This window comes from Lytechinus pictus, chromosome 16 (genome assembly GCF_037042905.1).
Source record: "Lytechinus pictus isolate F3 Inbred chromosome 16, Lp3.0, whole genome shotgun sequence".
NCBI classification, from domain to species: domain Eukaryota; kingdom Metazoa; phylum Echinodermata; class Echinoidea; order Temnopleuroida; family Toxopneustidae; genus Lytechinus; species Lytechinus pictus.
Genome location: NC_087260.1, coordinates 28573861 through 28601480, shown reverse-complemented (window position 1 = coordinate 28601480; position 27620 = coordinate 28573861). Strand labels below are relative to the sequence as shown.

Here is a 27620-nt window from a genome sequence, read left to right as displayed (position 1 = left end):
CAGCTGAATCAATATCAAAGAGAAAAATCAAAGAAACATATTGTTGAAAGTTTGAGGAAGATTGAATGAATAATAAGAAAGTTATGAGCATTTGAATATTGAGATCACTAGTGCCATGTCGATCCTCCAATCGGCAATGCGACCAAGATCTGTGATGTCACACACGTGCAACTCCCTCATTACTTTAGTACTTATTTCACTTATATTCTCACTTTTATAGAGTCTATCACAAGGCACTGCAAGGTGAGGTGTTCTCTTTATGAGAGGACAAGTACAGAGGTTTCACAACATTATATCATTGATGAATCATTTGTCATATGATTACAATGAGCAAAAAGAGATGTTTTGGGGTATATTTTCAGAGTCCAAATGGGAGAGTTGTACGTGTGTGACATCACAGATCTTGGTCGCATTGCCAATGGGAGGATCTCCATAGCATTAGTGATCTCGACATTCAAATGCTCATAACTCTTTTATTGCTAGTCATATTTTACTCAAACTTTTGTTGATCTTATTCTTTGATTTTTCTGCTTTCACAAAAGCTAACTTGCTCCAAGAGTTTCATTCTCCTTTAAATAAAACATTTAATTTGGAATGAAAAGAACTATTCCCACAAAAAACCTCAATTTGAAATTTCAATTTATTTACCATCTTTAAAAATAAAAATATAAAATCTGACATGAAATACAAACACATATTGTTTAACAAGATGTTCAGTGATACTTGGTTACTCTTATTTCCACGTTTTATGAACTAGACCAATACACTTATAGAGATATGATGGCAATTCAACAAATACCCCCAACGTGGCCAAAGTTCTTTGACCTTACATGACCTTTGACCTTGATCATGTGACCTGAAACTCGCACAGGATGTTCAGTGATACTTGATTACTATTATGTCCAAGTTTTATGAACTAGACCAACACACTTTCAAATTTATGGCTGTAATTCAACAAATACCCCAATTTGGCCAAAGTTCATTGACCCTAAATGACCTTTGACCTTGATCATATGACCTGAAACTTGCACAGGATGTTTAGTAATACTTGATTACTATTATGTCCAAGTTTCATGAATCAGATCCATAAACTTTCAAAGTTATGATGGTAATTCAACAGATACCCCCAATTCGGCCAAAGTTCATTGACCCTAAATGACCTTTGACCTTGGTCATGTGATGTGAAACTCATGCAGGATGTTCAGTGATACTTGATTAACCTTATGTATAAGTTTCATGAACTAGGTCCATATATTTTCTAAGTTATGATGACATTTCAAAAACTTAACCTTAGGTTAAGATTTTGATGTTGATTCCCCCAACATGGTCTAAGTTCATTGACCCTAAATGACCTTTGACCTTGGTCATGTGACATGAAACTCAGGCAGGATGTTCAGTAATACTTGATTAACCTTATGGCCAAGTTTCATGAACTAGGTCCATATACTTTCTAAGTTATGCTGTCATTTCAAAAACTTAACCTCAGGTTAAGATTTGGTGTTGACGCCGCCGTCGCCGTCGCCGCCGCCGCCGTCGCCGTCGGAAAAGCGGCGCCTATAGTCTCACTCTGCTATGCAGGTGAGACAAAAATGGAGGGATAACCTTAATAAGCAAAGTGCTTGTAAGCAGGGTCCCAACCTGTACAGCAAAATATCAATTTTTCTCTGCAACCCACCTCAACAAATATAAAAAGTAATCCAACTTTAACGCTCAATATATACAAACATAACTTTAATAGCCAGGGGTATTTTCACGAAGATTAAAAAAAACAAGTGCACATCTAGTTATCAAGAACGCATATAGCATTTCCATTTATTTAATTGCGGGATGAAAGAGCATTGCCGATTATATGCCTTGCTCACGGGCATAGGTGCCGCGGCCAGGGATCGAACCTCAGACTTTCAATATATAGTCAGGTGCCTTAGACCACTCGGCCACGGCACCTCCGTAACAAAGGTTTAAGTATAACTTGTGAGTTGCACTCAACTTTCAGTGGCAGCATATAATGCATCACCAGATTGATCAGAACATGCCCACAGGACACATACTACCACATAGCCATCAATCAGACCATGCATTCAAAACACGTGTGCATTGGCATTTAAGCACGACTCTAATAACGCTTTCAGTAACTCACTGGTCCGGACCAGTCCCGAGCTAAGTCGAAAAAAATTTGAGTTTATGAATGGCGCGGGCTATAATAGCCTGCGCCAGGCCCAGGCTATTTTGGTGCTGCTTTTATCAGCACCAGAGCAGCCCCAGACCCGCGTGCCTGAGTTTTTTAATGGGTGATCATAAAAGTATTGTGGCTCTGCTAAAGTTACTGAACGCAATTTTTATTGTGTGGTGCGGACTATCTTTAGGGCGGGCACGGTGCGGACCCAAAAATAATGAGTTATTGAAAACAACATATTTCTTATCTTTTAGCTCTCTGAGAAACCTCCCCCTGAACCACTTAATGTGCCCAAGTACAGCAAATTATCAATTTTCCTTGCAACTCACCTCATCAAATATATATAGCGTTCCATTGTTGCCCGATATCTGGACACCATCCTTTGGCTTGGCGTCTTCACAGACCTGGGCATCTACTGTTGTGTTGCAGCAGCTAACGGGTACAGTGTCTGTATGGGACTCTGACCATGTGGTACCTGCCAGCCAGTCTGAGTAGTTTGTACCCCCGCAGCAGAATAGCTTTAGGAGAATAAAGGAGGCCATATGTATCATAATAAATATGAGGTTAAGTAGCATGTACTGATTTATTCAATTTTAATTAGATCTAACTTAATATTTTTATACAAATTATTTTCAGATTAGAATGTGTGTACAATACTACATGTCTAGTTCATGCATATGTAAACTCAATATACTTTGATTGATTGCTTGATTGAATGATTTGATTTATTCATATTCCACAATCACAACAACAACAACAACATAATAATGATAACAACAACAATACTAATAATAATGAAAATAATGATAATCATAATTATCATCATCATTATCACAAGTACATACAAACACTGCAAGATCTTAGATTTTGCAAACTATATTGAGGGCTAACTTTAATTTTTATTACTGTTACATCAACTTCTGACACAACCTTTAAAAATAAACTTTTCATCCGATTATGATATATTTTCAATTTAATGCTTATTTGATTTATCTCTTTATTTTTATTCCAATCAACAATATTGTTGATGGTTGAACTTTGACCTTTAAATCAAGGTTTGTTCTAAAAAAAATTATCCAGAACACAGGATTGGTTGGAATTGGATGGACACTGACAGATAACTTACAGTTTCTTGAAGATTATCAACATATTTGTCAAGTCCATCTGTATCTGTTGCTCCATATTCCTCAATATGTGTTGCAAGACCACTTTTGAAGCTTGATGTAAGCTGAAACGAAAATTAAAAACAAAGGAATCATGAATAATAATACTCAGAGTAATTATATATATACTTGCTAATATTGTATAGCAGTAGCAGGATTACCTTGCCTTTAGCAAAGCTAAAGACTTCTGTGTTTCAATGAATAAGTATTTGCCACATCCCCATAACCTCACTTGAAATAAGGATAATTTGTTGCTGACAGAAATACAGCCATCGATATACATCTACAAAAGTGTTCAGAAATTATGACACTATGATAAATCATGAAAATGTGTGAATATAGCGGCTACAAGACCTCTTAAATTCCTTCAAAAAGATACCATTTATAATACTCAAACATTCACATTATATCCAATGTATTAATTGTCATTCTGGGCCCCGTTGCATAAAAGTTACCATTAAAACTTTCATTGCATCCTTGTTTTTGATTGGCTGATGAGCACTATTACCATGGTAGTTGCCATTGGATGTCAAAGTTTCCATGACAGTATTATGCAACAGGACCTTGATATCCTACTTTTTATTCAATGAGGCAAAAGATAAGTGCCGGTATGAAGTAATACATCGTTATCTTAATTATCATTTCCATGCATGAATATTTATAAGTACTTACTCCTTTTTCAAATATAAACCCAGCAATTCCACAGGCAAATAGTGCGATGAAGACCACAAAGACCATAACAGTGTACTGCAAAGAAAACAAATATTACAATTAATTGATGATGTCCAAACATAATAAATTAGATAATAGTTAAAAAAGAAAATAGATATACAGTGCGTATAAAAAAAAAGTTTACACTTTGTAAAAGCACTGGGAATTAAAATATTTACAACATGTGGGTAATTTTTTCACATAGAATCTTGGGTTTGGGTCTCATCTATCCAATGAAAGTTAAAGTTTTGACAGAATGTTACACTTGAGTTTAATAGCACTGTCCATTCTTGTAAAGCTTGCAGAAAGCTCGTTTTCACGCTGTGTCAAGGGAAAATGGAGGAATCAAACTTACCCTGCGAAACATTTCTCATACATTTCCCTTGCACTTTTAGTCAATTGAAATAAAAACGGATACATTCAAGCATTTTGTAACAAGTTTGCCACCCAAATTGAAATATCAACACTTAGTAAGCACAACCTTTACCCTTTTTGTGCCAGCTGGATCTGAGGACATAACTGAATCTGAACAAAAATTTATATCAGACATCTCCAGCATTTTTTCACTAAGTTTTTATCATTTAAAGTGGGTTTACATTTCATTTTTCATTTAATACTTGTTTCTCCACACTTTTTCCAAGCTTGACAATGATTAACAAAATGAAAATCAAGCCTAAGCCGTTTCATGTAAATCACAGTTCAGTGTAAAGCAAATATCGTCACGATGGCCTCGGTGTGTGGGGGAGTGGGGTGGGGCGCAATGCACCCTTCGAAGTGTTTTGGGCAAGGAAACAAGTTTAAAAAGGTAAAAGATATCTTCAAATCAATTTAAAAAGCAAATTCCACATGATCTTCGTAATTAAGGTCTACTTTTATTCGCATAACTATTTCAAAGTTCTGTGCAAATCATTTTTCACTAACTTTTTAAAAGCAAGTGGTGCTCAATCAAGCGGAATTTTTTTTTGACAGTTATGTCGTCATTTGCTTAAATAGATCTGTACCAATGTAAAAATGTGGAAAAATCTTCAGGATATTACAAATGTATAATTTTACAGGATTTTTTCTAAGTGTAACCTTTTTCGATACGCACTGTATAGACTATTTCTGCTTGCTTCCTGTTGATTCTGGATGGGAGCAATTGGGGCTTGAGTTTTTATTTCGATCTTGAACCCCCCCCCCCTAACAAAAAATGTAGATATATATTTCAAGGCAAAGTGTTTAATTTTCTCAACACTTTGCCTTAACATTATTTTTTTTTTCAATGAAAGAAATTCAGAATGGGAACCCTTATCAAATCTAATGACCAACATTTATTTGCTTATCATGAAATTTAATACACCCCAAAAATGTATAAATATTATCCCAAATGCATTTTCTGAAATCTTGTTTTGTGATTACACTTCATTCAGCACGGCTCATGAATAATGCATTTACATTCTCTCAGAGAGGAATTCAACAACATATAGGCTGTAATATCACAATGTCAATGTCACTTATATAGAAATGACGCTTTATCTGTAGTAGAGATCTTGGAGCAGCCAGTCAATTTGCTGATGCATCCATGGATACAGCAGCATAACCTATAAATTAAGAATCTACATAAACAAACATACATAATGAAGTTGAAATTACAGCTCTGTCATTACCATCATTTTATCATTTAAACTACATGTAACAAAGGAGAATATACAATGACCTACAAGGAGTGGAAAGCTGTCCTTTCCATTAAAAATGTAATCTACTGTAGAAGAAGGGGGCCTTGGGCGGAACATTCAATCCATTTCTATGCTGATGAGACACTGTCTAAGGGATTGGATGGGTTACCATGGCGATAACTATCTGCCTTCCTGCATTCTGTTAGATGGCCAGTCAATAAGGTTGGTTTATATTAGTCTCCATATGCAGACTCATATAGAAGACTTAAAACAGGATCCCAGAATGTCTTGGTCATTGCCTAACTCTCAGAATAAGTTTGGGTCAATGGTACATATAGTAGTTGGTCCATTGGACAAAGGGCTTGAAAATCTTTTAATTTAGACCTTTTATACTTGCATCAACCTCTAAACTGCAATAATTAGGAAATCCTTTCAACAAAATTAGGAAAGACCAAATCTAATGATTTTGTACGTACGCTTTTAAACAGAATGTCTCAGAAAAATATGGTAATCAACTTGTATATGGACAGTTAAATTTTATAGCAAAAGTCTCAAGGTTAAGAATTGCCATTATATTTCCAAATTATGACTAATTTGGAGTAAATAAATATTTAAAAGGGTTTGGAATTGCAAGCTAAGTATTAATACTGGATCAGTCGCCGGTGGTTGGTTTGTGTGTGTGGGAGGAATAGCTGAAGCAGACTTGATTTTATAGCAAAGTGTAGATGGCTAGGTGTCACCCTATCGAGCGATGCGATCCTAGCAAGTGAGATGATGCCAGAAAGGTGGAATACATAGGTCGTCATGGAGAAGCAAATGTCATGCGGATATACACTATTCTTTTCACTTCATCAGGTGTAAAAGGTCCCTTAACCATCCATACCCCATATAGAATTTTACATATTATATGTAGAGTAATTTATCAGTAATCTATTATGTACATGTATCTGGCTGCTTCCAGCATATTCACAGCTCAAGCAGTTTTTAATAAAACGATATTGAGTGGGAAAGCTCCTTCCCTCTTAAAGCTATTCATGATCATGAATCTGCAACTGAGCAGCATTGCTCACTGGGGAGTTACGCCTTGGCAGACATTTTGAGTCTGTTTTTCACCGAAGTCAGTAATTGCATTACCTGTTTTGAAAGTTTCTGCATGTTTTTACGATTTTTCCTCATAAGAAAGCAGACTGCCCCAAATAAAAATCATTACTGTCTCAAAACAACCTATTACTTCATAATCAAAAATAAAATTTAGGAAAATTCTTTTCCGATTCACCACAACTCTAACAGTGCACACTGATTTGGACATGGGCTTATCCCCAACTGAACATGAATTAACTTCAGTATAATACATATTTTTACCTCGACTCTGATGCTCTGACCAGAGTAATCTAAGGCTGAGGGTTCAAGTGTTTAATATAAAATCTTCTGGAGTTGATCCACTTTAGGTATATTCAGAGTGACTTAATCACCAGAATATCTATAAACTTTGCAAAAACTTGCTAGGCTTCAAAATACTTGATAAATTATTTTTCTGCATTCATACATATCCAAAGCAGACCTTTTGGGGGGTAAGTTCTTGAAGTTACTTAAGGCTTGGTCCCACTGCACTAATACGGATGCAGAGAGGATGTAAAGCGGAAAAGAATTTTGCCATCCGTTGGAAAACGTTATGTACCCGTTGTGTACTCTGTTCATGTGTTTCATACGCTCTATATCCATCGAGCATCTGTCCACTGTGATTTCATTGTTTGCCCATTTTGTCCATTGTCTGGAGCAGATGAAAACGGATGGAGCCACCCCAAAATGTTGCTTGTCCGCTGTATCTGTTATAAATAAGTTTTGATTCCGTCGGCCAACGGGACCAGGCCTTTACAAGCATAGATAGATAGATAGATAAATGGTATTTATTGTGATAAAAATTCAATTAGCAGCCAAAGGCTGAATTACATGAATTTGTACAGAGTAAAATTTCAGTAAACAAACAAGCGAAACAGTAAAAAAAAATTATAATAAAGTTTACTAATGTACAATATTGGAAAGGGGATACAAAGAGAAAAGTATACAGAGGGAGAAGTAATGTCAAAAGCAGGAATGGGGAAAGGTTAGGAGTAGACTAAATGTATATACCTTTAACATAATGAACATTTTAACATAAATATATATTTAACCAATTTTGAATGGATAGCAATACATGTAGATTAAAGAGTGGATTGTATGAAATAATGCTTCCTTTTTAGAAAAGAAAAAAAGAAAGCTATTAATTTGGGTGAAATTGAAGGAGAAAAACATGTATAAACATTATAAATGAAACAGTAATCTGGGTTGGGATTGTTCTCGATATGCTTGATAATGATTCTAAAGAAACACTGTGTTGGTGATAATAATAATAGTTGGAGGAATCGGAGTAATGAATGAATTATCTCGAAAGGAATTTAAATTAAAAATAAGAGGACGTGGAAGTAATATGATCTGAACAAAAATATAAATATAAATGTAAAGTGGGTTATAACATTATTAGCCAGTGATTTTTCGGAAAAGAAAGTTGAATGATTACTGCAGAAATTAACAATTAGAAAAATATTTCAAAAGTCAGTTACAGTTTAAGAGAAGCTACAAATAAAACAACAAAGGTATAAAGAAATAGTTCTTCACAGTCCATGGGAGTTTAAAAGTCTCGTAAAGAAGGGGACATTATAGTCTGATTAACAGGCGAGGTGCGCGATTCAAAATCGCTAGCACAGCAGACCAGGCGCTCGCACATAACTGCTTGCTGATTTTCCCCCAAATATTTATGTTTCTTTAACTCCTGGCTTGCCTGTACCCGTCCAGTGTTTAAGGTACGGTATTGTAAAACAAGTTAAAATGATTCTCAAGATTGTTTTCCCTAAATTAGATTTTGTTCAATCTCATTAGCATCAGTTTTACTTCGTATCAATGCTACAAGCAGCATTTGCTTAACATGCAATTTTAATTTTGATTTGTTGATGAGTATGCAGAAGTGCCATAGAGTCCGGACATGGTCAGAACAATATATTGCATGATGCCCAAAGATTTTAAAAAAAAATACAAATTTTGTAAACAATTTACTACCTGCAAAATCTTAATGAAGCCTAGAATTCAAAAGATTTGTGAAGAATTTGCATTTTGCACATATGTGCAAATTAAGGCGGATGCTGATGAATTACCATGAACAGAAGTATTTGATTGACATTTTTTCATGTACAAAATCATGTTCCTTTCTTACACTCCAAGATCTCTACACAATACTAGCACAGAAATTGTCAAAACAAATGTCAAATAACAATTCAGGCAAAATGAAAACCAAAATACAATCATATTTGATCTTGTTAGTGTTTTAATCATCACTTTGATGATGAATCTTGTGCTAATTTCTGTCATCTAGTAAATGCTTGAAGTTAGTTATGTCCATATTATATTCATTCAAGAATGGTAGGTTCACCACTGTATAGTGTATACCATACTGTGGCATATATATCCATGGTTGAAATTACTTTGGTTTTTCTGGGGGCCAGTTTGAAAAAAAAAGAGTCATTTTTCATTTTACAATCTGCTATTTAGTTTTCTAGAGCCATTTTTAAAGTATTCAGCACATGGCTTCACAATGCAATTTGTCATGCTTGTTTACAAATTCATTTAAAATTATTTTATTAATTGATAATTTTAATTCATTTGGTAGTTGTTAATTATTTACCAAATTGTTTGTTCATGGTTTATTTAACATCTAATGTTTGTATCTCATGTAACTCTACACATTATATCCCTCCTTTCCATTTCTGCATCTTCACACTCATTTTTATTTTGTGGCTTGCACATCTTGTGACAAGACGGACATAAATGCCACTCCTTATTCAGTCCATGATACCACATTCTTAATAAACAAGTCAACCACATTGTCTGTTCTGTAGAATTTTCACAGAATAATGAAGCAATGGCTTCATTGATATTGGCAAGGGTATGTTTGCTTTTAGAGAGAAGATTGAAGCTCTTTGCTTTCAGGGGCTCAGAAACTAGAACGTGTTCCTCTTAAAGTGGATGGTTACCGCTTTAGATTTCAAAAAGCATGTTCTAACAAATGAATACACGTACACCTACATGTTTGAGTAGAGGTTTAAAGGACAAGTCCACCCTAACAAAATTCTGATTTGAATACAAAGAGAAAAATCCAAGAAGCACAACACTGAAAATTTCATAAATATCGGATGTAAAATAAGAAAGTTACAACATTTAAATTTTTTGCTTAATTTCACGAAACAGTTATATGCAAATTGGTATGCAAATAAGAAGACTGATGTCATCCACTAACAATTTCTTTTGAACTGTTTAGCAATGACTGCTAAACCAGGGGACCCCCTCATCCCCCCCCCACACACAATCTCTTCAGTAAGTAATATTTTTATCTTTTTGGTTGCCTCTTTAATACCATACTGGATGTTAACTTTCGATGTAAATGTATAAATTGCATTTATTTGTTGCTATTGAATTTATACATTATTTTGTATCATATTTTGGATATATATGGTAAATAAATTGAATTGAATCAAGGATGTGTATGACCATCAAACTTTGATTTATAGGCCTTTCAAAATCAGTCTTTGGTCCCTGTACAAGTAGCTTTCCTATGAAGGAGTGTATGCCCAAGGAGTTACCAGCAACTCCTTGGTATGCCTCTGTTCAAAATGAATATAACAGCAACAAGTGTCGTATGAGCAATGTGTAAGAAGGAAGAAAGGGGCCCCCATTGAAAATGACCTGTCATCTAAAGTTCGAGGTGAACCGTCTGATGTCACTATACCCTAATCGCTTTTTCAGAAGACAGGGGGCATGAAATGACAACAACACATCATCAGTCTAGTCTTCGTCTTAAAGAAAAGATGATCTGAAATAATACCCATAGTTTAAACATAGATAGCATTCATATTCTCAAAATATAGTCAGTGGTGCAAATCTAATTGCAGCATTGCGTTATCTTCCGGATGACACCCCTCCCCACAATGGTAGGTATTTTGAGTAGGAAAACAAAAGAGGAATCACTTGTCTGCAATAGCTGCGCCATAGCTGTTCATGTGCATTTAAACTCTCTCCTTCAAATCCCCCCTACATGTACATGTAGCCCCTGTGAAGTTCACATCCAAGTTATTATAGTAAAATCTTATGCCTCATAAAATTCTCCAACAGTAATGTGACATCAATTCATTTGTCAAAAAGAACACTCTCCCCTCTAGATTGAGGGGTCTGGATAAATTTGGAGGAGAGAGCCATCGTAAGTGCAAATAGATGAGGCACAGCTGTATTCATTGAATGTGCACATGGGATACTGTGCAGAAAAATGTTGTTTTTCGCAGGGCATGTTTGTTATGATCCCTAAACACAAAATTTGCATGTTTTCTGAGGCTGGGAAACAGGTGTAAATGTTCATGGAGTGTTGTGGCCAGTGGATTAGTCTCCGGACTTTGAAACAGAGGGTCGTGGGTTCCAATCCCAGCCATGGCGTAATTTCCTTTAGCAAGAAAATCCACATTGTGCTGCACTCGACCCAGGTGAGGTGACTAGTACCCGGTAGGATTTATTCCTTGAACGCTACAGCCGGGGTAATAATATGATACCAAGTATCAAAGAGAAGTCGAGTATATGCACATAGTATAACTGCGCTATATAAATGGACATATTATCGTTACTATTCATTAATTCAGGTGTGCTTGGGTTGATCACAAAAAAACAAAAACTGAGATCGTCCCCACCCCTTGCATAGTAGCATGAATCAAGGATGAAATTTAAATACTTTCCTCATTTTATTCTTGTTAATTTCAATACATACATCTCAAAATGCACTTTCTACCTGGCCTGCAATGGAGCTCAATGTTTTCAAATATTAAACATGAAAAGGAATGCCACCATGTTTTCAAACATTTCACATCCCTCGTTTTGGCCCCCCAAATTTGAGCGTATAAACACGCCCTGAGATTGGTGCAGGTGGTTGGATGAAGCATCCAATTACACATCGGTGATTAAACACATATCCCTCAACGACTCTACTCAATCAGCTCACAATATTTATGACTAGAATTATGAATATGTAGGGGAGACCGGGGTTAGTTGGAACATTTTTGACAAAAATGGCTGTAAAATCCAAATAGATTTTATTTGAGAAACAATCAATATATCAGCTTGAAGCATATATCTAAGGGCTTCAAATGTACCCCATAAAATTTTTAACTCAGTTATGGTTACTGAAAAAATCCACCTTGAACAAGACCATCGCAAACGTTCCAACTTACCCCAATACGGGGTAAGTTGGAACATGGTATGGGGTATTAAGTTGGAACACTGCATGGTCAATTAAGAATTATACTAAAACTACTTAAAACTGTAATATTACATGGTTTTAGCCTATATGCTTTATTTTTTCAAGTTAAAAATATTTGAAGTGTGGATTTGTTGAACTTTATGTTTTCTATTATACAGCCACTCACGCTAGCAGACTGTGTAGTAGAATTCGGCATATTTGGGTGCGTTTGATAACATGCAATTACCGGTAAGTGTTTTTGCATTTAACTCTATTTATTAACCTAGTAGAATGCTAATTTTTGGTGAGAGTATCAATTTTCACATTTATAACAAATATCCACCAAAAATTGCAAAAAAATATAATTTCTTATGTATTTTATTTTTTTTTGTATTTCTTTGTTTTTCGAACCTTTGTTTTTTCTGATGAACTTTGTCGGGACTCTTTTGCGATCATAAATAGCATAAAATAAATCTATTTGAACCAACAAAAGTAAAAAAATAATCATACATTTATGACTTTTGGTTGAAAAACACAATTTGCATTGACCTTGTGCATGGAATCACGTATTTGAGCAATTTTTGGTCCGACATGCACATACAAAATGTTGCGTATTTTCGAAACCGCGCACACAGGCATCGCAAATTTGGTCTCAAATGATGCGCAAGACTTGAAAGTAAAAAGTCAGCGAGCAGTGTAGTAAAAAAAAATCGCGTGACGGCGTAGTGACCAAATTTCTCGAGGGAAGGCTCAAATTGACCCCCCCCCCCCCCCGTTTGATAAGGGTTAATATTGCATCAGGGGCCTACAATAAGCCAGTTCGTAGTTCCTTTCTGCACATGATCAAAAGATTCTACGCATGATCAGAGGAAGGTCATTTGTACTAAAGTGACATGGTGGATTAAAATCTAATGAGATAAACACCAACTTTATGTCTTGATTATTCAAATATTCTTTTGAATTGTGGTTTTCATTTACATCCACAAAAAACAGCAATTCGTCCACGAACGACTGGTATTTCACAGTTTGCCAAGTACATTGTACAACATGCTATGATATGCATTCAAAGTAGGAATGCAACAAATACCTTCATAAAGTGTTCATTGGTGTGCTATTCTAGTCACCTGGTCTATTCAATTTCTTCATCCTGCTATGTAAGGCAAGCTTACGTAATATCTTGCTTTGAAATCTACCTATCATAATGAAAGAAATGAAAGGTCATTTGACCAAAATTGTCCATGAATTAACTACGAACTGGTCTATAAGCCTTAAATGCCACTCAGACCTAACTGATAAACAAACAAGTGGAATGCCTCTGGCCGTCTCACCTGCATCACGCGATTCAATATAGCAGCAGTGCTGATTTTGAAAACTACTATAACTCGCACAAGATGTTCAGTGATACTTGGTTACTCTTATTTCCACGTTTTATGAACTAGACCAATACACTTATAGAGATATGATGGCAATTCAACAAATACCCCCAACGTGGCCAAAGTTCTTTGACCTTACATGACCTTTGACCTTGATCATGTGACCTGAAACTCGCACAGGATGTTCAGTGATACTTGATTACTATTATGTCCAAGTTTTATGAACTAGACCAACACACTTTCAAATTGATGGCTGTAATTCAACAAATACCCCAATTTGGCCAAAGTTCATTGACCCTAAATGACCTTTGACCTTGATCATGTGACCTGAAACTTGCACAGGATGTTCAGTAATACTTGATTACTATTATGTCCAAGTTTCATGAATCAGATCCATAAACTTTCAAAGTTATGATGGTAATTCAACAGATACCCCCAATTCGGCCAAAGTTCATTGACCCTAAATGACCTTTGACCTTGGTCATGTGATGTGAAACTCAAGCAGGATGTTCAGTGATACTTGATTAACCTTATGTATAAGTTTCATGAACTAGGTCCATATATTTTCTAAGTTATGATGATATTTCTAAAACTTAACCTTAGGTTAAGATTTTGATGTTGATTCCCCCAACATGGTCTAAGTTCATTGACCCTAAATGACCTTTGACCTTGGTCATGTGACATGAAACTCAGGCAGGATGTTCAGTAATACTTGATTAACCTTATGGCCAAGTTTCATGAACTAGGTCCATATACTTTCTAAGTTATGCTGTCATTTCAAAAACTTAACCTCAGGTTAAGATTTGGTGTTGACGCCGCCGCCGCCGTCGCCGCCGCCGTCGGAAAAGCGGCGCCTATAGTCTCACTCTGCTATGCAGGTGAGACAAAAACAAGCATGATATATTCAGAAGAGTGTGAAATACTTTATATATTTTTATTCATAATTATGTTTGGGGTAAGTTGGAACATGTTCCAACTAGCCCCTTCAATTTTGTTCCAACTAACCCCGGAGGCCCATTTGACGTTTATAAGCTTACAGCACAAAAAAGGGACTTCACCATGGCATATTAATAACTTAATTTTGTAGCTTGGTACAAGTGTCTATCATACCCCCAAACTGGCCAACTTGATCTATAAACTTCTCTGAACTAATAAAACATTTCTGAAAGAGAAAAAAATTACTCAGAAGGTAAAAAAACAAAAATTCCTTTCTAACTTCACCAGGCTTGTTGCACATGTGTTGTCTGTAATATGGTGGATGGCTGTTGATAATGACAATAAATTGAGGGCAGTATTGCAGAAATTTATTTAAAGGTAAATGCCAGTTGTGATAACGATCTCAAAATGACTTTTTACAGAATCCAATATAATGACCACCCAAGTGTCTGTTTGTATGAATAAAAAATATGTGCCAAAGGATTCTGGAAGAAATTGTGTAATTGCTGAGAAATAAGCAAAATAAGCGCGGATGCGGGCACTTCCGTCGGGTCTTTATTCCAGCAATAATAATATACTGTCCCACGTGTGCCTATCTGTGTTGGCGATCTTCAGTGTGATCGTTTTTCAGCTTAGATTTTATGATTTCACAGAGTTCAGTTTATGTTACTGTACCAGATCTACATGTAGACCCACGATGATATAGTAATACTTAACCTTGGTTTTACAGACTTTCTCACAAAATCAGTGTTTACTGCAACTACTATCATTTAGCTTTAAAGACGTTAAAGAAAATTACAATGTTTCAACTTACCCCGTGTTCCAACTAACCCCGGTCTCCCCTACCTCTGAAATAATGGGCATTAAAGACAATTAAATACACATCTCCAATCCACTAAAAGTCTAAGGGAATGGGTTATGCACTAGATTAGTTCAAAAACTCAATGGGTCATAGATTCAAGCCTCAGTACAGTGTATACACAATTGAGAAGTTGAGGATCCACAATGCATGAATTAATCCTGGGCTTTGAACCTCGCAGCCTAGCACTTGTCATTTGATATGAAATTAATTTAAAAGGCTCAATTTGCAAATTAATATAATTTTCACTATAATAGTATCAGTATGATCAAAACTTTTATTGGAAATATTCATTTCAAAGTGGAAATGGAGTTCACTTCAATTTTTTTTACTTCAAAGGCTTACATAGTTCTTTGCACATGAAATCAGTTATTCTGTATTTCATGCATACCAGTACATTGAATGAGTTCAGTTATTTGCCATTTCAATTAATAATAAAAAGAAATACAAGTGAATAGGCTAGTCATGTTTATCTCTGCTGGACGTGAACTGTTTGAACGTCTCGCTCTGAGACTCAGAGCTATTGGCTTGTGCAAACAAAATTATTCTTGCACATCAGTGACTATTATAATTAACTTCTGATCGGACAGTAGAGATTCCTATCAAAGAAAATCATTCCCATTTTGCAGCCTCCATGAAGCAATCAATGCATGGTATGTGTATGATAATTGCAATTCTATGTTAGCATCTAAAGCATACATGTAGTGTGTATTCAATGTCGATTTTAAAATTTAAACAGCAACATGAACCATGATTGAAAACTCATTTACAGAACACAAACATGATCAGCGGTGCACTGTTCAGTGTTGAAAATATAAAGCTGATTATATGTTGTCTTTAAATCTCTTGCTTTCGTTTGCGCAGCTTTAGTGCAGAATTTGACCCATCACAAAAAAGGTCAATTCCACCTGTTTGGGTAGGCTTCCATTGCGAGAGCAAATTTATAAACGTTTCAAAACTCAATCGTGTTCAATGTCGCATTTGCGATGGTGAAAGTTGTAAAATCTGAAACGCATCTAGTTTTAAAGTTTAAATATTCCTCCGAATCATGATTTGAAAGGCATTTACTTTTACGACCGGGAATGGAGGACATTGAACACACCCTTTGTTTCTCATTGTATCCGCGTATTGTAATCACGTTTTCAATCATGATTCATGTTTCCGTTAAAATTTTGAAACCAACATTGTACACACCCATAGTATACAGCATATATGCTTAATACTGAATTTCAATTAATTCAAATGATCATGATTTTAATTACAATCCTTTATACAAAATGTATGTCACATGGCTTATTGCCTTCTTATATTAAAGACAGAGCACACAGACGGTCGATTGAGAATATTTCATTACTTAGTAGCAGACCCCACTCCTTCCTCATTACCGAACGCATATATTAGCATATCTGTCAAGTTATTGAGCAATAGTATATTTGACATTTCAATCTATCATACTCAAATGCATTCATAAGCCAAATAAGAAAGCCCAGTGCTAGTCTGGAAGCTCAGACTCAAAGCTGGTATTTTCTTTTGTGGGATTTTACAAGTAATTTGCTTTAAAACAGGCAAAAATACCAGTGTCTTCTGACAAGGGTAGATCAGGGTAAATTTTCTGATTGTTTTACATAAAATACGAGGGAGCCGTTTCATAAAGCTGTTCGTAAGTTAAGAGCGACTTTAAGAATGACTGGTGAACCTTTCTTATGTGCTAAACTATCGCCAATTCAATATACTATTTACCACAAGAAAGGATCACCAGTCGTTCTTAAAGTCTCTCTTAACTTACAAACAGCTTTATGAAACACCCATCCGGTATTTGGGTATTTAAATGGGTCAGAAAGCTCCAAGTGCAGCATAAACTTCAGTTGAGACAGGGTCATTCAAATAAAAGCTGAAACAGACATACAGGAGAGAAGAAAGGACAGACACAACAAATAATACGAGAGGGAGAGAGAGAGAGAGTGATGAGAAGACAGGAAAAGAGTTTCCTGGCAATTAAAAGGCAGTTAGTAATGATTACTTCCTTAATTACACTTCACATAAACAAAGATAGATACTATAACAAACAAGCATTTAGGAAAGAATACTAACAGCTGGATAGCAAAGTCATAATTTTTTGTTTAAATTCTACTGTGACATTAATGACATCACAGCATGTCTCTGAATATATGACAAATCGATCAAATACAAAATTTAATAGATATTTACATTTTTCTTTTGATTCAGTATGCCTAGAGTTAACCGATATTATATACATGTAACCATGGCAGTGTAACATACATAGACAAAGAACTGAAACTTTTTTTCTTAATTCAGTTTTCCATAGATTTCAACTTACAGTCATGCTTTTTAAATTTGATTTATGTTACAAGGCACAGTTGAAAGCTTGGTTATGGGCAATTCCATGGAAAATGTTCACTTTCGAGAAAAAATGAAGTTTCAGATTCCACTTAAGCAGTCAAATTTTCTTAAAAAGTAATCTATAAAGTTTCAATTTCCAATAGAAAAATCACAATATTGATAAAATTTTGTGGTTTTTTCCATCATCAAAAAAATAAAATAATAAATTGCAAAATCTAAAAAATGTGGCTATTTTTAAACAATTCATCTTTCCTGTCTCTACTAAAAGCAAATAAGGTCCCACAGGTCTATTTTAACTTTTGTATAGATGATTAATGTTTAAATCAACAGAAAATCATTGTTATATTTCATGCCATTCATCAATTTTAGAGAAATCGATCTTCTTTACCATTATCAGTGTCATGTCCATTACGTTTTTCACTTTAAGTTTTCACAGCTTACAGGAAATTTGTCTGAAGGTACTGCAGATTCAGATTCTATGTTAGAATTAAACCCCCTACCATGTGTAGCAATCATTTTCCCTGACCACTTCTCATTTTCATAAAAATGGCGTAACGGACATGACAATTCGCGTAACGGACATGACACCTAATATATGACAAAAGGCAGCATTCACAAAAACAAAATATTAGGCTCAGTGTCACAGACTGTGGTCATTCTCAATTGCTTGAGGATAGCTGGATGTAATAACTCCTAGAATCTGCATGTCATTCAAGCTATTTTTAGAAGTTGGTAAATGATGAAAGTTCAGCTCTTGTTCTGGTATATTTTTCTGAGAATTAACAGTATGCCACATAATATTAGGATAAGATGCAGCTAAAACTGGCAACATACTCATATCACAATCTGCATCATTTGTGTTTGAACAATAATTGATTATCTTAGGTGTTTGCACTGACAGTTTGGAGCATGATAAAACTCCAATGTGAATTCATGAGATCTTTGATGACATTGCTTCAAAGTATCTGACTTTCACCAACCCTCAACTTCTTCAGTGATGGCACTGGCTCACATTTAAAACAAGTTTGTAAATATTCAGATATCTGTGTTACATGATGTAGCTCTATGAATCCATGAATCTACAGAGGCACTTCTTAATATCACAAAGCAAAGAGGCTGTGGAAGGAATGTGGCGCGATCAATAAATTATGTCATCATAGTATTTTGGTCAGCCATAATCATGATTTGAATGATGTATCTTCGTTTGTACACAAGCAGCGCAGACAATACAATGAAATTAGATTCAGCCACATTTGTCAGCAAGCAAGATCGTAAGATTTAGTACATCCAAGATTTGATGAAAGGATGATTATACCAAGGATCTTTATTTTGAATGAAAAAAATCTCAGAAGCGATTTACAAACATTCCGATTACCTTATAACTCGTACATAATCGATAATGAAAGACTGGTTTCCAGGTACTGCTATTAAAATTTAAAATACTTTTTAATATCATTTTTTTAATCTTAAAATTGACATTAATACTAGTACATATTCTTTATCATAAAATACATTTTATAATACAGGTGTATATGGCACGCCCATAGGGAAACAATTATATATATATTTCACTTGAAAAAAATATGTTTCTCTTCTACTAAACCATTTCACTCAAAGAAATTTACATTTCACTTTTCAAAAAAATATATTTCACTTTTATAAAAAAAATATATTTCACTTTTCAAAAAAATATATTTCACTTTTCAAAAAAAATATATTTCACTTTTCAAAAAAATATATTTCACTTTTCAAAAAAATATATTTCACTTTTCAAAAAAAATATATTTCACTTTTCAAAAAAATATATTTCACTTTTCAAAAAAAATATATTTCACTTAAAAAAAAAAATATATTTTACTTTTCAAAAAAATATATTTCACTTTTCAAAAAAATATATTTCACTTTTCAAAAAAATATATTTCACTTTTCAAAAAAATATATATTTCACTTTTCAAAAAAATATATTTCACTTTTCAAAAAAAATATATTTCACTTTTCAAAAAAATATATTTCACTTTTCAAAAAAATATTTCACTTTTCAAAAAAATATATTTCACTTTTCAAAAAATAATATGTTTCACTTTTGAAAAGAATCATTTCACTTGTTACATTTTAATTTTGAGAGAAAACAAATCCTTTCACTTTTGTTGGATAACACATGCGGCTGCCGTATTAGACCGTACGTAAAATTCATCTATCTATCTATCTACCTACATTATATATCTATCTATCTCTCTGCCTAATATATATCTATCTGTTTAAATCTATCTATCTATCCATCTATCTGTCTGTCTATTTATCTATCTATCTCTCGAACTATTTATTTTTCTATCTATCTGTCTAACAATTATCTGTTTAAATATGTCTGTCTATCTATATATCTGTCTGTCTCTATATCTATCTATCTATCTAATATCTATTTATTTATTTTAATATGTCTATATCTGTTTATTTATCATTCAATCTATCTATCTATCTAATGATTTATCCGGCTGTTTAAATGTCTGTATATCTGTCTTAATTTCTATCTATCTGCCTATTTATCTTTATCTATCTATCTATCTATCTATCTATCTATCTATCTATCTATCTATCTATCTATCTATCTATCTATCTATCTATCTATCTATCTATATATCTATCTATCTATCTTAAGTCTATCTGTTCAAAATATGTATGTCTATCTGTATGTCTACCTTTTATCTTTCAATCTAATATCTATTGATCTGTGCAAATAATCATGTCTGTTTATTTGTCTGTTTATCTATTTAATATCTATCTATTAAATCTGTTAAATATGTTATTCTATCTGTCTATCTATCAATAAATATATCAATCTATTTTCTCTCTATCTATATATCTATCCATCTGTTTATCTATCTGCGTATGTATCTATGTATCTATCTGTCTCTGAATCTATGTGTATATCAAATATAATATCATAATCACCGTTATCATCATCATCATATTTGCCATCATCAGCATCATCCTCCTCATCGTATTTTTTATCATCAATCAATATCTATCTAATGTCTATCTGTCTATCTATCTAATACCTATTAATCTGTTTATATCTATCTATATATTAATCCCTTTTATTAATATATATCTATCTTCTATTGATCAATCCACCTATCATTTATCTCTCCATCCATCGATCTATCTATCTATTTATCTATCTTTCTTATACGTATCTGTTTAAATATGTATGTCTATCTGTCTGTCTATTTATCTTTCATACTTATATCCACTCATTTGTATAAATAATTATGTCTGTTTATCTACGACCGACCACCTAATTCGTCCGCACGACGAATTAAAATCTAGTTTCTTTTTCACTTGTTACATTTTAAATCTGAGAGAAAACAAATCCTTTCACTTTTGTTGGATAACACATACGACGGCGGCCGCCGTATTAGACTGTACGTAAAATTCATTCCTCACGTGAAAATCCATTCCTCTCGCTACGTAAAACATTTCACTCTTGTTGCAAAATTCATTTCACTCAATTGCAAAAAAATACGTTCCTCTTTTTTTTCGGCCTGTAGGCGGCGCACATCATTGTTGGCAGGACGAGGTAACAGAGATGGTTGCAAAATTTTCGCTGTGCTGAGGGGAGAAATCATGAATCCGGTTGCAACACACAAAATGACAAGGATATGGGGATACCAGCGAACCCAATTACGACACTTTCCCACGCGTGCCCGAGAATACACCACGAGGTGGGCCTATGAACACAAAACATAAAGTTTGATTTTATTGCTGATTATGCACAATAGCCAGTGCAATATCAGCTGTTGCATTCTGCCCTACGATCAATCACTAACGTTTTGTAGGCATGATATGAAGCATGGATAGCTCCACGCATGGCACTACACTATCTCCGGAGCTAAATGGACAAGGTGTTGAAACTTCCCTTTTCTCCATTCCGTCTGTCTTTTACTTCATTGACATACGATAATCGCGATGATTGATGAAATGAAGCTTACAAAAGGCTACATTTCACTGGTCAACTCGCTTGTACTTCCGTTGCAAAACAAAATTCTCACCATTTTGTCACGGGCAGTGCTTCTTCAAACCAGACATAGGCGGTAAAGCATACATGACATTCTCGGCTAACACCAAATTTTTAGGGTTGAGCGATGACGTCATCACTTAACTTCAGTCCCGTATACTCACTTTTCATGTCTGTTCAAAAGACGGTGAAGTACTGCCCGTTCTGAGAGTAGCATTGGAAAACCCCCCATTCATGTCTCGGACAAACTGGAGAGAATTTGGTTTTGCAGTGCAGGTACAAGCGAGTTGACCAGTGAATTGTAGCTCTTTGTAAGCTTCATTTAATCAATCATTACGATCATCGTATGTCAATGAAGTAAAAGACAGACGGAATGGAGAAAAGGGAAATTTCAACACTTACCTTGACCATTCAGCTCTGTAGATAGTGTATGTATAAAGTATTCATGCCCCATGCCTACAAAACGTATAGCCAGACCGTGCTAAGGTTAGTGATTGATCGTAGGGCAGAATGCAACGGCTGATTGCACTGGCTATTGTGCATAATCAGCGATAAAATCAACCTTTACGTTTTGTGTTCATGGGCCCACCTCGTGGTGCATTCTCGTGCACGTGGGAAAGTGACGTAATTGCGTTCGCTGATATCCCCATATCCTTGTCATTTTGTGAGTTGCAACCGCTTTCATGATTTCTCCCCTCAGCACAGCGAAAATTTTGCAACCATCTCTATTTCCCGCCAACAATGAAGCGCGCCGCCTACAGGCCGAGAAAAAAGAGGAACGTATTTTTTGCAATTGAGTGAAATGAATTTTGCAACAAGAGTGAAATGTTTTGCGTAGCGAGAGGAATGGATTTTACGTGAGGAATGAACTTTACGTACGTCTAATACGGCAGCCGTCGTATGTGTTATCCAACACAAGTGAAAGGATTTGTTTTCTCTCAGATTTAAAATGTAACAAGTGAAACTAGATTTTAATTCGTCGTGCGGACGAATTAGGTGGTCTGTCGTAGATAAATAGATAAACAGACATAATTATTTAAACAAATGAGTGGATATAAGTATGAAAGATAAATAGACAGACAGATAGACATACATATTTAAACAGATACATATAAGAAAGATAGATAAATAGATGGATGGATGGAGGGATAAATGATAGGTGGATAGATTAATAGAAGATAGAGATATATTAATAGATATGTATATATATAAACAGATAAATAGGTATTAGATAGATAGACAGACATTAGATAGATATTGATTGACGAAAAAATATACGATGATGAGGAGGATGATGCTGATAATGATTGATGGCAAATATGATGATGATGATAACGGTGATTATGATATATTTGATCTAAACATCGATTCAGAGCATGGGCGGAAATCCTAGGGGGGACAGGGGGGACGTGTCCCCCCTACTCAAAATAGTAGGGGGGACACAATATCAAATGTCCCCCCTACTATTTTTTGTCTTTTATGATGGTAAGAAATACATCATTCTAAATCGAAATAAAACATGTATTTGGGGACGAGTTGGGACAAGATGACCTTACTTTTGGGATAACCTTTTTTTTTTGCTTGTCAAATGTTCACGCCCCTTGTCCCCGTAGGCGGACCAGGGGGCACAGGGGGCCGCCCCCCCCCCCCGCCCCCCCCCCTCCCCCTCTTGGCGGAGCCAAAAAAAGAAAAAAACGGAAAGAAAGAAGGAATAAAAGAGGGAAAAGAGAGGAGAAAAAGAAGAGGGCGACGAGTGCATAAAACAAGATGAGGGGAAGACTTGGAAAATAAAAAGAATCTTTCGTGCCACTATATATAACATTTTAGCTCTCGCTTCGCGCTCGCATTGCCTGTTAGGTGATTTACATATCTTGTTCAATATGGAGCTCGAATGTCAAGTTTGGAAGTCAATATACAAAACATATTTCACCTTGGAAATCGAACTTTCATTATTTTGTGTGATTTACAAATTGATTTTTAAAAAGTGCTCTGTAAAAATGTCAGTTTTATGGTCTAAATATTAACATTTGCTGCTTGCCTTACAATTTTTCTACAAAGTGCTTGAAATATAAAGCTGAAATTGACTCTTTTTTCAGATCGGAGTATCAAAGTTTCATGATTTACATGATTAAAGATGTACATGTATATAGAATGCTTAGATTCTAGGTCTAAATAATTTATGAAACACGCGCCCGCATGTTTATTCAGATACTCAACTTGTTCTCTATTTAAATCATTATCCAGTTTCAGATCACAATATCAAAATATTTCAGCTCGCGCTTCGTGCTCGCATTTTTTGATTGTTGAAATATGTAACGCCTTCATGGCTAAGTGCAAGCAGTCCTTAACAGTTACCTTTTCAACAGGTGCCAGTTCAAAACATATATAAAAATTTTCTGCTCGCGCTTTGCGCTCGCATTATTAATACTCATCCTTTTCATGATTTACAAAACATGAGTAGAGTGTCTCGTTCAGTAAATATTATAGGACTAAATCTCGAAATTTTACGCTCGCGCTTCGCGCTCGCATCAATTGTTTACTTATATACCTATTCTGCTTGAGTTTCAATTCTTTAGGTGAAAATGTCAAAAAAAAATTAGCTCGCGCTTCGCTCGCATTATTTGATTGTTAAATGCTACTTTAACAGGTATCTTTTCCATCAGTTTATTTCTGCTCGCGCTTTGCGCTTGTAGTAATTATTACGTTGCATACACATCTTTTTCAGGATAACAAACATTGCCCAGAATGTTCAAATTTAAGGAAAAAATACATAAAATTTCCAAAAAATTAGCTCGCGCTTCGCGCTCGCATCATATAAATAAGGACAATGATACTATATATTAATTTATAAGAATAAAGCTAAGAAGTGACTAATGAGGACTACCCCTTCAAAGAAACAAACAAAAATCTTCTTCGAGCTGCCGATCGGGGAAAATATGGCTGAAACAAATTTCCGCCCCCCCTATTGGCGAAGGCTGGATCCGCCCCTGTGTCCCCCCTACCTTTTGGGAGAGATTTCCGCCCCTGGTTCAGAGACAGATAGATACATAGGTACATACACAGATAGACAAATAGATGGATAGATGTATAGATAGAGAGAAAATAGATCGATATATTTATTGATAGATAGACAGATAAAATAACATATTAAACATATTTAATAGATATATATTAAATAGATAAACAGTCAAATAAACAGACATGATTATTTGAACAGATCAATAGATATTAGATTGAAAGATGAAAGGTAGACATACAGATAGACATACATATTTTGAACAGATAGACATAAGATAGATAGATAAAGATAAATAGGCAGATAGATAAAAAGACAGATAAATCATAAGATAGATAGATAGATAGATTGACTGATTGATAAATAAACAGATATACAGACATATTAAAAAATATTAGATAGATATATAGATAAAGAGACAGACAGACAGATAGATAGATTCGTAGATAGATAGACAGACATATTTAATCAGATAATTATCAGACATATAGATAGAAAAATAAATAGTTTGAGAGATAGATAGATAAACAGACAGACAGATAGATGGATAGATAGACATATTTAAACAGATAGATATATATTAGGCAGAGTGATAGATAGATAGATAGATATATCATGTAGGTAGATAGATGAATTCTACGTACGGTCGAATACGGCAGCCGCATGTGTTATCCAACAAAAGTGAAAGGATTTGTTTTCTCTCAAAATTAAAAAAAAATTTGTTGAAAAGTGAAATATATTTTTTTCAAAAGTGAAATATATTTTTTTGGAAAAGTGAAATATATTTTTTTGAAAAGTGAAATATATTTTTTTTGAAAAGTGAAATATTTTTTTTGAAAAGTGAAATATATATTTTTTGAAAAGTGAAATATATTTTTTTGAAAAGTGAAATATATATTTTTTGAAAAGTGAAATATTTTTTTGAAAAGTGAAATATATTTTTTTTGAAAAGTGAAATTTATTTTTTTGAAAAGTGAAATTTATTTTTTTTTAAAGTGAAATATATTTTTTTGAAAAGTGAAATATATTTTTTTGGAAAAGTGAAATATATTTATTTGAAAAGTGAAATATATATATTTTTTTAAAAGTGAAACATATTTTTTTGATAAGTGAAATATAAATTTCTTTGAGTGAAATGGTTTAGTGGAAGAGAAACATATTTTTTTCAAGTGAAACATATATTTAATTGTTTCCCTATGAGCGTGCCATAGGTGTATGTTCATCTTGGATTTAATCAGGTCTGGTACATTTTGTTTTCTTCTCACAAAAAATCTGATTTGCTCTTCTCAGTGTGCCTATGGTACTATTAAAGCATTGTATTCTATATAAAATTATCATGTGGGCTATAGCTATTAAATTAATAATACCTGCCAAAAGTGCCAATAATATCTACATTTTTTTCTTAAGAATGTTAGTAAAGGTACTTTGCTGTTACATAATTACATTCATTATTCATATTTCTTTCATTTTGCAACTAAGAAGTGCTGATGAAGTTCACTTCGGAAGGGTGTCATGTCCGTTACGCTAGTGTATATTGTCAAATAGTAAGCCATGAATAAAAAATAATCTTTACTCTCAACTTTTTCTCTTTTAATTAGATGTGGCGGATGGTAGTAACTGGAAAATAATCATTAACTGTTGTTAACTGGTGTAAAAGAAATTTTTCCAAATATTTTTTTGTTTTATAAATATTGTATGCAAAGCCCCCCTCTCAAATTGCAAAATAATAGGAGATATTACAGATTACCAGTTATGATGTGTGTCTCTAACCTCTAGCCTTAACAAGTAACCAATTAGACTTGTACCATATCTTGTAATAAAATAATTATATTCGCTTACAAAAAGTGGACAAAACTGTCATGTCCGTTACGCTACATTTTGAGCTATGAATACAGAATGCACTGTAAAACTTTTGTTAAACACCATTTTATGGATAGAGCATGATCTTAAGGTTAAATTGTCACCAGCGTCAGGTGCATGCAATCTAAGAATTCACAGGAATTTTGATAAGCAATAGGAGGTAAAAATGCTTCGTCCATTTCGTGTCATGTCCGTTACGCTGACAAAGAGTGCAATTTCTCCGCAACTGTTCAACGAAACGATTTGAAATTTCATGTGTATGTAACTGATACTTAAATGTGTCTGATAAGCTCAGTAGCAATTATCAAAAGACTGCTAATTCTACTGTATAAACCTTTGAATTACAAAAATTTGTCTGAACGTCATGTCCGTTACGCTGGAATTGCCCTTATATAAAATCGGTTCCTGAAAATGATCTCAAATAAAAAAGTTCACATCATGTCTCTAGATTTCAATGATCTCTTTCTTTGATTATTCATGTCTACTACATTTCAACTAGTTTCGAAGGTTTTCACTCTCAATTATATCTTTTCAGTTTAAGGTCAATGGATTTAATAGCAACTTACTAGATGTAGAAACCATGTGATGTTTTTGACGATTGCGTAACACCCGATGAGTCCTGTAGCAACCATGAAGCTTCCTGTCCCAATTAAGACGTATGGAACGCTGGAGTAGTCCTGTTCCGAGAGGGCTAAATAGTTCTTTAGTTCTATCACTCCCCATATACCAAGAGCAAGAAGAGCTATACCAACAACCTGAAAATAAAAAAGAAATAGTTTATTTATTTATTAATTGATTGATTTATTTATTTACTAAAATCCAATACACTAAATACAAAATCCAGCAAAACAATGAAGGAAATATTACATTACAAATTTCATACTTGCACAGATCACATTTGAAGGAATATGCTGGTAGGATTACATTGCGAAAATAATATTTCTTTAGCTTTAAAGTGTTGAGTTACATGCTCTTATCAATCAGGGCGACAATACAAGATTGATATACATGTAGTTGTACCCATGCATTTCATCTCTAATTATTGGGCAAAAGGTTGGTAAATTAAACACCCCATATAAGGTCTCCAGAGTTATAAAATCTATCGAATCTAATTCAGTGAATACACAATACGGTGTGCCAACAAACGGTTGCAGCGAACAGGCCAAAATTTGCAATGCCTCATGGGAAAAA

General features: G+C 34.3%; 1 protein-coding gene across 1 annotated transcript in view; it reads right to left on the bottom strand.

Moving 5' to 3' along the window:
- The window catches only part of LOC129279145 (tetraspanin-6-like), a 36390-nt gene extending 9203 nt beyond the window's left edge, over positions 1 to 27187 (bottom strand). Inside the window, exons 1-4 of the mRNA XM_054915248.2 lie at positions 26996 to 27187; positions 4009 to 4083; positions 3300 to 3401; positions 2503 to 2691 (exon numbers count right to left, since the gene is read on the bottom strand). Coding sequence (XP_054771223.2) covers positions 2503 to 2691; positions 3300 to 3401; positions 4009 to 4083; positions 26996 to 27061 — 432 coding nt within the window. The 5' untranslated portion in view covers positions 27062 to 27187. The remainder of the gene's footprint in view (positions 1 to 2502; positions 2692 to 3299; positions 3402 to 4008; positions 4084 to 26995) is intronic.
- Between the last annotated feature and the right edge of the window lie 433 nt (positions 27188 to 27620).